The sequence below is a fragment of the Diadema setosum genome, chromosome 1 (assembly GCF_964275005.1).
Source record: "Diadema setosum chromosome 1, eeDiaSeto1, whole genome shotgun sequence".
NCBI lineage: Eukaryota > Metazoa > Echinodermata > Echinoidea > Diadematoida > Diadematidae > Diadema > Diadema setosum.
In genome coordinates, this window is record NC_092685.1 from 7,344,912 (window position 1) to 7,360,356 (window position 15,445).

A 15,445-nucleotide genomic window follows, 5' to 3' on the forward strand; every position below is an offset into this window, starting at 1 on the left:
GATAAAGCCTGCAAATATGAAAACCAGATGCTTTGTTATGCTTCCACATTTTTGTTCCTACAGCAAACGCTGCAAAACACCTCATCAGTTTCATGTGGAGGACCATGATTGTCAGTTACCATTTAGGGAATGGTGTCTTGATGGTATGCTCTGCAAGAGAATAAGCAAGTTGGGATAAGATTGAATAGTTTTACTGAAACTGCACAGAAAATAGTCACTTCTGTGTCTGTCATGAACAAAGAAGATTTTACACAATTTGCCTGTACTACAATCACAAAAGCACAGCTGGTTAACTGCCCAGAAGAGTGTAATTTTTCACCAATTCTCAATGTGTCTGCTCCCAAAATTTGGCTGTTCTTTCAGCTTCATGTTTGAGTGAAAGCGAAAGAACTTGTTCATTGTGTGCCATAGAAATAAAATTAGCTGAATTATTACAGGGTGGCAGATTTTGTTTTTAGACTTTGAGAACAGGATGACATTTTTGTTCTAGCATAGCACTTGTGGTATTTTTCTCAACAAGAGATGAGGTGCAGAGGCAGAGATTCTACAGGCCACAGAATGTATGTTCCTTTCTTTTTTAACATAGATACCCAGTGTATATGGTGTTCATTTTCTGGTCCAATGGTATTTAGCAACTAATTCTACTGTACTGTAAAAGGAAACACAAGAGATTCTTGCAGCAGAACACTTGGAGCCATCAGTGTGCTGATTAGTCATCTATTGTATTTTAGAGGGCTTTCATAGATGTAGGATTTAATGGTTTTTGTTACCTACCTCCTTGGACTGCAGGTGTCAGTAGCACATGGAAATGATATGTTGCCAGTTGAGGAAGAAATAAATTGTTTTTCTTTTTCTTGAACAGATTGTAGGAATTGCAGATAACCTGGACATGTGTTGTGGCCAACTGTCAAGACTAAGTGTGAATCAAAATATTAAGGCTTCAACGGACTGAAATTAGACATATTGTTTGTGTTTATAATTAAGTGACTAGCTGCGGTTTCCAATCATGAGGGGCAAATTGTGAAATGTGTGTTGAAACATTTAAAAGTGAGGACAGATGTTTGATTTTTTTGCAGCAGTGTGTCTTTAATTGTTCACTCTTTCAAATCGACTGATATGTACCAATTTAGATTTTTGAGCTTGTGAGATGCTTCTGGATGACAAAACCGATAAGATAAGATAACATTCAAAAGCGTACTGCCATGAACCCTTGGTTCATTTGTGTGATTTTCTTTTACAACATCAGCAGCTGTTTCTGGCTAAACTGAGGTGGAAATCTGGCCCCTTTAACACAGGAGACTTGCAAAAGCAGCAACCCACAACAACAGCAACCCATGGCACCATACAATTATCTGAAAAGTCAGTTAACTGTTGCCGTGGTAGGTACTGTTGTAAGTAGGTTGCTGCTACAGTAGGTGTTTCTGCAATGAGAGCCTGATTCCATTTCACAAAGCTATCACCACATGCAGTGCATCAACTACATATCAATGCAAAACAGTTCATATGAACCATTTTTTTTTTTTTTTTTTTTTTTGGGGGGGGGGGATTGTTCGGGAGGATTTACTTTTTATTGTGAAGGTACTGGCATCCTTTTCTGCTATTCCTCCCGACCAATGGTCGGTGGACAAATGGCATAAGGTGTACTTCCTGTTGTGATATTTTAATTGATATACAATTTAATTGCAATTGCATCAAATCAACTATGCTTGAAATCATGTATAGAAATGCTGATGTTACTTGGGATGCAGTTTCGTGGGAAAATATGTTTAGGGTTTTTTGCTTGTTTCCAGGAGGGAAATATTTTGGTGCTGTAATTAATGCTCACTCTCTGTGCATTCTCCCTCCTTTTGTCACTACCGAGGTCTTTGCTTCAGTGGAGAGCAGCAAAAATTGTTAAAAAGAAAATGTTTGGGCTCTTCTCAGTGCTGGCTCTCCCCTCTTTCTTTCCATATTTTTTTCTTTTTCTTTTTCTTTTTTTTTTATAATGTGTTTTGTATTTTGCTTGCCAAACAAATGACAATCTTTGCTTTCTTTCACTATTTCTCCATTGTTAGAATCAAAATTACTTTTGGCAACTTGGAACCAATTGTTTCTATTCAGTTGTCACTTGTGTAACATCGCTAATGTTGTGAGTACAACAATTCAGTAATGCTGTGTACCTACCCATGGTATGTTGCAGATAGCCATCATGTAATTCGGTGGGCTCATAACTCTTGTGCTCGCACATTTGGTGACTGCTGGAGAATCATTGTCTTGACTTATACAGTCTAACTCTACCTACATGATTGCTATTTCTTGACTGTAGTAGTGCAATGTGAAAGAAATGTTTGTGGAGTTTAGATTTGCGTGGATGCAGCATTTGCCAAGAGCAGGTTTTAGGAACTGCTTTGCCACGGTATTGCCAAGAACGTAGGTACAACTCTATTTTGTCTGCACTGTGCAGTCATTCCAAAAACAGTCTCTCAAATGCATATCTCTCGATGCATTTTGTAGCAGTGAGAAGCATGAACATTTCAACTATATGATGTACAAATGCATCCGCCGCAGTGCTAAACGATCCGGCTAATGAGCTACAATTGATAAGGTTCTGAACGTTTTGAGAGCGGGTTCAGTATATCCTTAATTACCTGAAATTTTACTAATTGCACAACTGATTGCCACTTTTCTTCTTTTCTTAGATAAGTTAATCACATGATGCCACTTCTATCCAGCACTGCACTAAGTTTTGAATCTACCGAGTTCTCTCCCTTTGCAACGTTCATTTCCAGAGATATGTCTTCAACTGGTAGTTTATGCCGCAGAATGGATTGTAGAGCCACTAGGGAAATACGGGTTCACCCACTGAGTAATAGTGAAATGAAGATGCATTATGTAGACTATTTTTCTTGCCCTTATTTTGCTGAATTGAAAGTTTCAAAGCTGCAAAATATATGACAGCGTATTACATATTTGTTCGTTATCACATTTTCTTTTTATGACTATGGGGTAGACAGTGCAATCTTAAAGTGCTTGTAGTATTTCTCATTTTCATGTGTTCTGGTTAGTGTGAAATATAAAACTTGACTGGCACGTACTTGCACTCAATCTTGTGAGAGCATTTGTTTTTTCTTGAAAGACAAGAACAGCTACAACCTTGGTCACAGTAAGCACAATTTTATTTTGTATTTGCAGATCCAAAATGTGTACCTGAAACTTGAAGTCCACTTTGTACTTTCCTCCACTTTATTTTGTATCTGTAATGAATTATGTTAAAAATTCCAAATGCATATGCTTAAAAAAAAAATCCTTGAGTAATATAAACGAGAGAAGGTTGTCTCATGCAAAACATCATTGCTGATTGTTCATACATTGGTCTTTACTTTTTGCTCTGTGTGTGTGTGTGTCATGTGCTTTATGTCTCTGTCTTGTGTGTGTGCATAATAAATGTGTGGCATGCAATGCTGAAAACTGAATTGCTCATTCATATACACTGTAGTACAATGTATTCAATGCCAAAAAGATAAGCTCATTGTAGATGTATTGCGTCATTCACATGTGCCTACGGTACTTATCACACAGGAGCTCAACATGCAACCTGCTTGTTCCACACTTGGCCAAATTACATGGTGATATGATTCATTTCACATGAGGATTAGTTTGTCATGTGATAACTCCACAAGTGGCTGACTTATAACGGCTTGGCAACTGCAGATCACAAGCTATAATGAGTACACCAGTAACAACACAAAAATAAGCTTATCCTTTATCCACCCCATGAAAACTTGTTGAATCAAAAAAAGTAAAAACAAAAGACAAACACTATTACAAATTGAAAACATATGAAAAATAGCCACAGGAACGGCAGATTTTAATTCTATTACGCTTAATTATTTCTTAGCATTTCAGTGATCAAATGTGTACTTCAAATTAGGACAAAATACAGATATGATTGTTTCCTTTTGTTTTGGAGAACAGTATGAATATTCAAAATGTAAGGAGGTTACTTTTGAATGTGTTGGGGGGGGGGTTACTATGTGTATTGCATCATGTAATTCAAAGCTAAAAACTTGTTTTTTGCTCTCTCTCTTTTTTTTTTACAATTACAGTATCACCAATTTTGTCCATGGGGAGGGAGCACAATAACAGATACATTTGTACATGTATTTTAATGTCTATTACAGGTAGAAGTGATTATGGAGTTTATCATTTCAGTCACAGTCACAATACACAAAATGTATTCACAGATGGTAAGTGTTTTCACATTGTCATTTAAATACAATTTGTAGGAGTAGTACATTCTGCAGATAAAGATCTATAATTATACTATAATAAGCTTTTGTCTGAAAACACATAAAATTAGTGTATAACTCATACAGCATATGGGAAATCAGTAGCCTTTGATACAGTTAAATTCATTATATCAAGATTTACTCTCTGTCACATTCTTAAAGGATTTGATTTTTATTTTGCATAGCAATGCTGGTATTGTAATTCAAAGATTAAGAGTCTTGTTGAGTACAGGTACAGCATATTATGCAAATTTATGTACATATAGTTTTACATGTCTGGATCCTGTTATAATGGACACAGTTATAAAAAAATTCTGGTTCCAATGAAGTAAAGATTAAGGCCGCAACATTATCTGTTCTATGTTTTTTATTGTTTGTTTGGTTATAAAAAAAAATTTGCTATAACGAAAAAAAAAAAAAAATGCCGGTCCCAAGGACTTCATTATAATGGGAGTCCACTGTACAGGCAATGGTATCTTGAATTCACTGTGCTGTTTGCCTAAAATGAGATACTGTATACGCCATATATTTAGCGAGTCTAAATTTTCGCGAATTGGGACTTCCCAAAGATTTCGTGAGTGGTTAAATTCGCGATCGTGGAGTACTGTACTGACAGGAGAAATGTATGCATGTGCGTCACATTTATATCGGGATCAGAGTCATTATTTTCGCATGTCTTTAATTTCACGAATAGCACCTGACTCGCGAAATTTGCGAAAATAAAAACCTCACGAAATGTTCAGTGTATACAGTAGGTTATGTGGTTTTACAATGTATATTGCTATACATAGATATTACAAAGGTTCTGCTATTCACAAATTCTGCAATTTAGAAGAAATTGTCAAATATGCAATAAAGATATACATTAAATGCTTCTATGACCCATTACGCTGTTAAACATTGGTACATAGTAAATACATTAACAAATACAGACACTTGTATAACATGGAATTCAACATGTACATGTATATGACTGCAACTTCTAATTTATTCCATTTGAAGGAAAACTTTCTTTCCCAGTCAGTAACAGAATCTTAAATTTAATCTGTTCCATACTGAATTCTGGAATCCCAATAGTCCTAATGCACAGGTCACCAGGTTCCCATAGGGAACATGTTAACTTTCACATACTGGTAACCAACACAGTTAAGAGTTGGAGAGAAGCGAAAGAACTTGGATTTTTTACCTTATACTTGAGCAGCAGTATTCTATGCTTTTTACAACTTCGCAAATTGAGAAGATGTGACATTAAATTATATTGCATGGATGATAAGAATTTGATAGCTCTAGAAATATAAGACACAATGCATTTCATTCACAATGATGGACAATATGACAATGCATTTAGAATCAATCATCACAAATACCTATATCGATCCAAAGGTTGTTAGTCTCTACTCTATGTATAAATACATGGGCTGTGCTCAGATTCTGCAAGATAAATACAGAAGCATATTTGTTTTGTGTGTTGGAATCTTAGCAGGCCCAAGAGAACACTTAACCCTATTCTAACTGGGCTATTTGAGACCAAGTTTTTACTGAGGGGGGGTCAATTTGACCCCCCCTTCAGATCTCGGCCGCCAATCGTGCGATCGCCGCGAAATTTTGCCTGAAGATAGAGCTGGATGTAAACTACAAGATAACATGGTCATACAATAGAAGAATATTGCCTTTCTATTTTTAATAAATTAATTATGCAAATTTGTGCATGAAATCATATTTTCACCTATAACTCCATTAAAAAGACTGCAGGATTGCTAAATTTTTGTGTCAGAATTCCTCAAGACACATCAAACAATTTTCTTGAAAAAAATTAGCACAATCGAAATCAATTTCTTTTGTTTTTTATTGTTTTGTTAATTTCTTATGTATTTTATTGTTTTTTTGACCTTTTATTTTCTATTGTTTTTTTGCCAAAATTTGTTGCAGGCACTTTTTCTGGCTTATCTACACTAGAATTGATTAATTTCAATGGTTAAAAGTTGAAATAATCTAATTTATATCAATTTAACCAAAAAACACAATTTGCATTGGATTTGCACACGATATCATGAATTTGAGCTGTTTTTTGGTTGACACGCATATGCAAAACATTACGTAACTTCAAAACGGTGTACCCGGACGTCGCAAATTTGGTCTCAAAATATGCGGGAGACTTCAATGAAAAAAGTCGTGAAACGACGCGGCAAAATCTTTGCGCGTTGCGAAATCGTGGCGCGAAACGTCGAGGGGGGGGTCAATTTGACCCCCCCCCAGTTAGAATAGGGTTAAATTACTTCACATGGCATATATTCTGTGGATCAGGACTCAGAATAGTTTTGCAACGGGTTGAATTTGAACCAAAACGAATGACGAACAAGTACTCTCCCTATACAACAAGAGAAACTGAGTGATTTCGTCAGAGGCAATGTTTTCATTCATTATTAATTTGATAATGATAATGACTTGAAACATATGCTTTACAAAAACACTGCAAAAACAGAAGGTATATACAGTATAGAAATCCCTCTAAAGGTCAAGGGGGGTCACAGTTAGCCATCAATGCATATCCTGTGGGCTAATTTGTTAGGACCCCTATCCAGGGCAACTGTTGAAAACTGCAGTATGTCAATATGTATACCCAAACATACAGACTTAATGCCCTGATGACCATCAAGAATAGTGCAGCAAATATGTGACCCAACATCACAAAACCACCAAAAATTCACCAGGCAGGGATTTTTTAGGTAAGGGTGCATTCCAAATGAGCAGACTCTCAAGGTATACCTCAATACAAGTGGACTTCCCTAACCTATCTAAATAACGGAAAGTACACACTCTGTAAGTTAAAGTGTTAACTGAGAAAAGAGGCTTTAAAGTTTAGGGTTGATTCAAAGGCTTCATCTCACCAAGCTGTGCTCTTTGCAATGAATGAAACAAACAAACAAAAAGATATGATGTAAAACTCCAAAGCAACCACAATGAAGAGATTATCAGATTAAGCCAAAATGTTGCACACTCTATTAGCACATTCTATTCAAGAGTAGGCAGACTAACACTAACTTTCAAAGCAGTAGCATCATTCTTTCATAAGTTCTTAGCGTTGAATGTGAAGAGTGCGTACATGATATTTTAAGAAATGAAAAGGGGATCTCAGACATAACTAATCACAATATTCTATAACTAGAAATGTCGCTATGGCGACTGATGCCCCCGCCATAATGCATGATTCTCCCAATAGGCGTATAGTACAATGTCTTCACAATGTGTGATCCATGACAGTTTCACATAACTGGCAAAATATTGAAATGACAGGTTTGTCAGAAATGTCCTGAACTGGGTTTGCTTTAAATTTTTTAAGAGTGCAGGTACACATATATGGGGAATTGAGAATTTTTACTTGAATTCTGACAGACCTTTTTATAAGTTTATGCACTGAGTAATTTCCAAGGTATGAAGAAAGAGTGTAATGACAGTACAAAATGGATTTTTTTTTTTTTTTTTTTTTTTGGGGGGGGGGGGCATTGAAACCTGGCCTTTGACCCTTAACCTTTGACCTTTGACCTTCTGGCTGGAAATTTCCCAGAGAATCTCCATTAGGTAATGCATGTATTAAGTTTTGAAACTAATAATGCAAGCATTGCATATACTAGTATATGAGGGAAATAGTAAAATTTTGAGGAGATGACCTTGACCATACATCATCCTGGGACCAAGTTTGGTGAAAGCTGCTTCATCCAGTTTTGAGTTATCACGCAAACAGATAAATTTTAGGATTTGACCTTGATCTTTGACCTTTGACTTTTGTCCGATCTCACTGAAAAACTAGTCGAGTAATTGTCCCATTATACATCATCCTCCAACAAAGTTTGGTGAAATTTGCTTTATCCAGTCTTGAGTTATCGCGTAAACGGATACAATTTCATGATTTGACCTTGACCTTTGACCTTTAACCTTTAGCCGATTTCACCCGAAATCTAATCAAATAATTGCCCCATCATACTTCATACTTGAACCAAGTTTGGTAAAATTCCAGTAAATATTACTCAAGTTATCGCGTAAACGAAAGCGGACGGACGTACGGACGGACGGACAACCCGAAAACATAATGCCTCCGGCACCACTTCGTGGCGGAGGCATAAAAATGTGTCGTAGAAAAAGTGAAAAAAAAAAACAAACAAAATATCCAATTTGATTAATGATTTTAAACTGTAGAATTATGCAAGAATGGCTCTGTCAGAAAATATGAAAAACCAATGACTGACTAGGTTGCACCATTTCATCTATTTTGAGTCCTTGCATAAAACTGTCGCGTGACTTTTTGTTGGTTTTGTAATGGATGGTCAATATATCCTTAAAGGGAAGATAAACCCCAATAATAATGTGGATTGAGTGAAAGCAGCAACATTAGTAGAACACATCAGTGAAAGTTTGAAGAAAATCGGACAATCGATGCAAAAGTTATGAATTTTTAAAGTTTTGGTGTTGGAACTGCTGGATGAGGAGACTACTAGAGGTTATGACGTATGAGTGGACTACAATATCAAGAAAATATAAAGAAAATACTACAAAAATCCATTTTTCATGAAAATTACAAATTCCATCAACTTGATATTGACATATGTTAAGGGTAGCAATTATTCCCCCTGCTTTCTGAAAGCGGTTGGTCCACTGCTCTTTCATAATTCTAGAAAAGTGAATTTTTGTTGAATATCCTTTATATTTTCTTTGTATTGTTGTCCACTCATACGTCATATCCTCCAGTAGTCTCCTCATCCAGCGGTTCCAACACCAAAACTTTAAAAATTCATAACTTTTGCATCGATTGTCCGATTTTTCTCAAACTTTCACTGATGTGTTCTACTAATATTGCTGCTTTCACTCAATCCACATTGCTCTTTGGGTTTACCTTCCCTTTAATCCTATTGGGATGAATTTTTTTTTTTCACCAACCAGGTGCACTTCAATCCATGCACACTTCAAGGCAAACTGTACTGTGGGCAGCAGTTCTCACAGTTGGAGGGAAAAAATCCCAGTTTCCACAGTCAAGGCACACAGAATCCCACGGTCCTGTCTCTCTGGCACATGTTCCGGCTGGAGCAGAAAGCCAACACAGGCAACTGCTGTCAAAGTGTTCAAATGACCTGAATATTTCTCAATCAGTAGTGTCAGTGGGATGATCATGACATGATGTGTTCCAGGACTCCCTGCCTGATCAGAGGCTCACAGAGAGATCGCAGAAGGAAGTGCTGCGTGTGTCAACATAAAAGAGAGAACAAAGATGAGAGAGAAGTGTAATCAACGATATAGAGAATGCACAGTGGTGCGGAAATAAGGCAGTAAAGACTGCACTTGTCATGAAGTGTGGAACATATTGCTACACTGTATTGATATTGACAATTCACTGTGCACCAAAACTCTGGCAATTTCTTTCCACTTTCTTTTTAAAAGTACAGCATATATGCAATATTCAACAGCCACTTATTTTCATTACCAAAGATGCACTGTAGACTGTGTCAAGCATCATACTGTCAAAAGAGCTGATATTCTCACAGATTTTTGTGATCAACATCACACAATTGAATTCACTTCATCACAACTCAAAAACCAATGTTCAGGAAGAAAAATATGAAAACTGCAAGTCGATTGACAGGTCATATCTGGGCTGCTAACAATACATGACAGTCCTTGTACTCCTGGTGAAACTACAAGGCATAATTACTTCATAACCAAAAGGTGAACAAATTAAACACACTGCAATTCCACTCCACAAACATACACTATCCTGTACACTATACAGTACTGTCTTATTTACTCATTACAATTAAAATTCTTCACCCTGACTTGGGATCAAATAATCTCTTCTTCATTTCACTGTCAAACAATATTCCCTATGAATATTTGCCATAATTCATTACCACACATTTTGAAAAAGAAGATGAAGCAATCGGGCAATAATAGTTGTCACAAATGAATATGTGATACCTGGCTGTTTTTCTTCAACACTACACTGCTGCCATCTTCAGTTTCAAACTCTCCATAGTCCACAAGGCACCGCACCTGTGTATAAAGAACATGCTATACAGTAGTCGAAGCAAACACAGGTTTACACAGGCAGTAGCAGTTAACAGTTTATTATATCTTTACTTTCTACAATGACACTTTTTTTTTCTTGTGCAGGTAGGTGAAATTCCTGATTGAGAACCACATTATTACACACTGTGATTATGTCACAAGAGGCAATATTTTTGTGTGTTGTTAAGTCTGTGAATATCAGTCAACTTTGGAAATTCACAACTATCAAAACAGTGCAATACATATGCTGCATTCAGTATAATTCACTTGATTCTGTTCAAAGACATTATCACTGAGAGTGAATTAAACCTTTTCAAAGACTATCCTCTCTCTATGATTGATGTACAGAGTGTCTCCAAGGCTTTTGAGACTGGCATGCTTGTCATGTACTGAAATTGTGGACAAGCAAATTTCAAAAGAAGACAGTATGATCACTTGGGCAAATGTCCTGTCTTCTTTGTATTATCATGTGACATTATGTGGTATAATTATTCAGTGTTTACAAGAGATAATCTCAATGATTCACAATCTGAACTTAATCATTAAAAAAAGGGGGGGAAGTCAAGTCTTACCTCAACATATAAGCTCTTTGGAGGGCTTCGGTCCTGACAAATAAAACAAACAAAATAAATAAATCAAGGGTTAGTCTGCACAACATATAATTTTGAATTATCTAGGCACATTTACTTGATGTGTCATATACAAATAAGGGTAAATCCAACACCAAATTACAAGTACTGGCTTGCAAGGTAGGGCTTTCCAGAAGAAACCCCCAAACTAAAAATTTCTTGTCTTGGTTACTGGATCAGGAAATCCATTCTTGAGTATACAATCTCAACTGATTGACGAATCTTAATTTTTTTTTTCATTAATAGCTTTAATGCGGGTAGTGACAAGATTTAACTGGATAAGCTTTTAGTTGCCCAGATGAACAGCAAGAAAGAAGACATTCACTTTGTCCATACAACATATCAAAATAAAGAGTACTATTTCATCCATAATCCACTAAAACATAATGTAAAAGTGGTTTCTTTCGCGGTGGTTTTATTTTCGCGCTTTTCGCGCTTTGAGGTTGAACCACGAATTTAACATCACACGAAAAAGTTTTGAACTCGCCACTTGTATATTGCGCACACGTACAGACAAAGATTCCGCGCAAATGTAGGTACAAGCATGATAAAGTACTCGAGAGACGGGATTTCAGGTAAACCTGCATTTCATTTTAATAAAGAAACCACTTTTACATATACTTGAGCTATGTAAAGCAGATTGAAACCCTGATTTGCAAAGTACCCAATGGCTTCAAATGCCCACTAAAACACAGTACAAAGTCTCTGGAACTATTTCTTTAACCACTCAGCAGTGATGTGCAAGTTTCTTTTAGAGGGATATGGCTGTGAGCAATCCACATGTGGAACAAACCAAGGTCCATAGCCTTGGTTTAGTTTGCTGTTTGTTTGTTTTTCTTTTTTGTTCTGTTATATAGGTATGGTGTTTTTTTTTTTGGGGGGGGGGGGGGAGGGAGGGATAGGAGGGCATGAAATGGGGTGAGGAGGCCTTGAGACTAAAAGTGAACCTTTTGCAGTGATACTCATCTGACAAATATAAGTAAAGTGGCCCGTACTGCAACCCACCTGCGTTAAATCTAGTCCGTTTTCTCCCAGCGTCCGCATGTATGAGGCTAGGGACTTATTGTACCTGGTAAACCACTGCACCTGTAAGCACAAGAGAATGTGAGAAAAAGATGATGAGATGTCACTTTCAATGCACTGATACAAAAATGCAAGGCTTATCAGAAAGTGTTGACTGCATTAAATAATATTTGACAGGGGCTTACCTAAAGGCACCCTTTGTTTAGTAGCCCTGTAAAATTTGTTGTCTTAATATTTGGGAAGGGTATTACAGATCCACCCTAGGGTGTTAAAAATTCCCACCATATCAACCATGTCAAAGATGTGGAAACACAAATGAGAAGAGGACTACAAACATTGCTGTAACACTGAGATATAGCTATTACCATATGTGACTGCAGTAACATTTTTCTCAAAGAAAAAGAGAATGGTCATTGCTCATGATAAACTGCTTTGCCAACCCATATCCATTCTAGTAACAATTTTTTTTTTCTTCTTCTTCTTTTTTATAAGTTGTTTTCTTAATTCACATTTGAGACACCAAAATGGAATCGATGTAGTCCATCTTTCATTAAAAATTTTAGAAATTCCTCTCAAAAGAGTTTCCAGAGTACTTGCTCTACTTTTTTTTGTTCAATAGCTAACCTATAACTTATATCTTGATAAACCATTAAACCCTGCATGTTTCTCACACTTTATGGGACAAACCACTCAAATGCAAACATGAAAAAGTAGTTAATGTGTCAGTTTTTATGCCTTTTGAACAAACAAAAAAAGAAGAAAAAGAACACTGGAACTTCTAATGAGCGTCAACTTACGAAAGACTTTCAGTCGAGCAAGGTCTACGTCAACTATACATTACGTGTCATCACTGCTCATATAAAGTGAAGCATTCGTGATCAAATAGGGCAACATCGTCTGCAAGCTAAGCTTTAAATTTTCCCGGTTCACCCTTCAAGATATGCTGTGCATTGACATTTGGATTTCAGAAGGGTGACCAGACACACACCTCTTGCTCGGATAAATTGTACTTGACATCAGCTGGCAAGACACTTCCAAACTCCCATCTCATGTCACGGATCATGCATAACCTGTTGTGTCTGCACAGCATGGGGGGGGGGGGGGGGAGATAAGGTAACACAGAAAGAGATAGTTGGAACACATTAAAAATGATGCATTACTGACCATTGATACTTTTCATATTGAGACAAAGTAATAAGTAGTTTGATGCAGAGATCCACAAAATACAATCATCTATTCACAGTTACTGTTCTGGTCCTGAATATAGTGTTTGGGGTTGTGGCTAGATGGATTTTTGTAAAGATTACAATAAATTCCAAGAAGCTCCCATATATTCATTACCCAAAAACAAAATATTAACAGATCATTACTAACCTTCTTGACAAAAATCAAGTTGATCTTTCCATTTTAAAAACGTTTGACATTGACTCTCTGCAGTAGTAAAAAAAAAAATTAAATTTTCCTGATTTCATAAGCAGCATCATCAACCAGCCTAAACTTGCCAATGATGAGTGCACTGCAATGGCATACATACAAATAAGCCAGCAGACATCTTTTGTCTCTCTCAAGACAGGTGTGACGAAACTGAACAGCTGGTAGTAGATCTTTCTCCCCTTGAACTGTTGCTTCCCTGTCATGTAAAAGAGAAAAACATTTTGTGGATAAAGATGGGACAAATAACAGAAAACGATGCCCGCAATTCATGGTTTCATTACTTGAACAGTACAATATCACTGAACAGAGAAGATATTAGATAAGTGATTTTTTTTTTTTTTTTTTTTTTTTTTTTGTAAATTTCAGCAGAGAGATGTCACTTCAGTCACTACTACTCATACTACAGTACTAGTAATAATTGCAGTAGTGGTAAGAATATTAGAATTTCATTTCAAAGAAACTACAAAGAAAATCCTAAAAGCATTGTAAATTTCTATATGAACACATGCATGCTTAACTCATCAAATAATGTTCATTCAAAAAAACAAACAAATAAACAAACAAAAACAAAACTAGCAATGGCTAAAAAAAGATACAATATGACTAACTAGAGTAATAATACATGATATAGGCATATTTGGCAGACTGTACTTATGAAACAAAAGTATATCTTGATCTTCAATGATATACTGTGAATGTGAACATTTTCGATGTGAGGAAATTTTTGTGCATTTTGCATGATAAGATACTAGCGTAAAAACAAAAGCATGAAACAATTTTGCATGTTGTATGTGGCAGTTCCACTAATCAATGTCTTGATTTAATTCATCTTGTCTAGCGGAGCATGAAAAGTTACTTGCTCAATAATTTCCACTTTTTACAGTACATCTATCTAGTCTACTTTGTTATACTTACACATCACTCTGGTTTTGGTCATAAAGGGCCTTCATTTCTTCAAGAACTTGCCTCACTCCATCCTCCTGTGAAGGTAGAGTGTAAGACATTGCACATAAGTAACATGTATTGTTAAGTATTTAGTACTCAGTAAGTCAAACGAGGTGCCAAGGCGGAGCCTCCGTACAACCATTGTCGAGATCTAGAGTCTACTGTAGTACTACTAATACTAGATCCCCTAGTAAAGTTATAGGGCCCCTGCCGCTTTAGCACAGGCCTTTAACTAGGTACCCCTCCCCCCCCCCCTCGGCCTCCTCCCCGTTTGCCAGCACAAAAAAAGAAAAAAGAAATAGGCCCCCCTAAAAGGAGAAAAAGGGGGAAAAAAACAATTAATTGCAGAACAATGATAAAGAAATAAAAAGAAAAAAAAATATGAAACCCGGAAGTGGCAAGAGAAAAATTTTTGATTTAAAATAAACCCAAGTCGCCAAGACCACATTCTAAACATATTGTTAACTGTTAGTTAGGCCTAACGTTAATACAATAATAGAAAAATTCTAATCATGTTAAAAATGAAAAAAATGACAAATCAGCTTTTGAGGGCTTCATAACTGAGCTGAAGTCTGTGATTCAAATTTGTAATATGCTGAATGAAGACAGCATTACTGTTCTTTTTGAGTTATCTAACTGTATCTTGGTGATTTATTTTCTCCTTCCACCCTCCAGTTTTCACAATCACAAGGCGGTTGATGATGTGCGTTAATCAACACGTCATTAGTCGTCAAGTAGAGTAACATCAAATAAAGTTAATGGGACTATGGTGATGGTTAAAATTCGATTATACTTACGTTGAACGGAGATAACGCACCATTTACCGCTCTGTGTAACTCATGTATAAGCTCGATTGCTTTATCTCCATACATGGTTTAAAATTTCCTCTTAAAAATACAGGCAATCAATTGCAATATCAGTGGGAAAGTTCGCGTTCCGGCGTAAATTTACACGGTTTCTACGCTACGCTGCTCTTTCGCATTTCGCGCTAACAAAGTTTGTCGACCGTGCGTGTTGTGTGAATATTCATAAAGACTTACCGGTACCAGCTCGTACAGTACGTATTGTAAACAAAGATCGTACACTTTTCTC

General features: G+C 36.4%; 1 protein-coding gene across 1 annotated transcript; it reads right to left on the reverse strand.

The window, feature by feature from the left end:
• Positions 1-9,235: 9,235 nt before the first annotated feature.
• LOC140226422 (DNA replication complex GINS protein PSF1-like) lies at positions 9,236-15,333 on the reverse strand. The gene is made up of 8 exons (XM_072306899.1): positions 15,151-15,333; positions 14,324-14,388; positions 13,509-13,604; positions 12,963-13,053; positions 11,957-12,037; positions 10,895-10,927; positions 10,233-10,307; positions 9,236-9,496 (listed from the first exon to the last, which is right to left on the reverse strand). The coding sequence occupies exons 1-8, from the start codon at positions 15,223-15,225 to the stop codon at positions 9,428-9,430; spliced, it is 585 nt and encodes a 194-aa protein (XP_072163000.1). The 5' UTR covers positions 15,226-15,333; the 3' UTR covers positions 9,236-9,427.
• Between the last annotated feature and the right edge of the window lie 112 nt (positions 15,334-15,445).

Coding starts and splice junctions, on each gene's coding strand:
- LOC140226422 (XM_072306899.1), bottom strand. CDS start 15,225: ATGTATGGAGATAAAGCAATCGAGCTTATACATGAGTTACACAGAGCG. Junction 14,389..15,150: donor GTGCGTTATCTCCGTTCAAC/GTAAGTATAATC, acceptor CTACCTTCACAG/GAGGATGGAGTGAGGCAAGT. Junction 10,308..10,894: donor CAAAGAGCTTATATGTTGAG/GTAAGACTTGAC, acceptor CTTTATACACAG/GTGCGGTGCCTTGTGGACTA.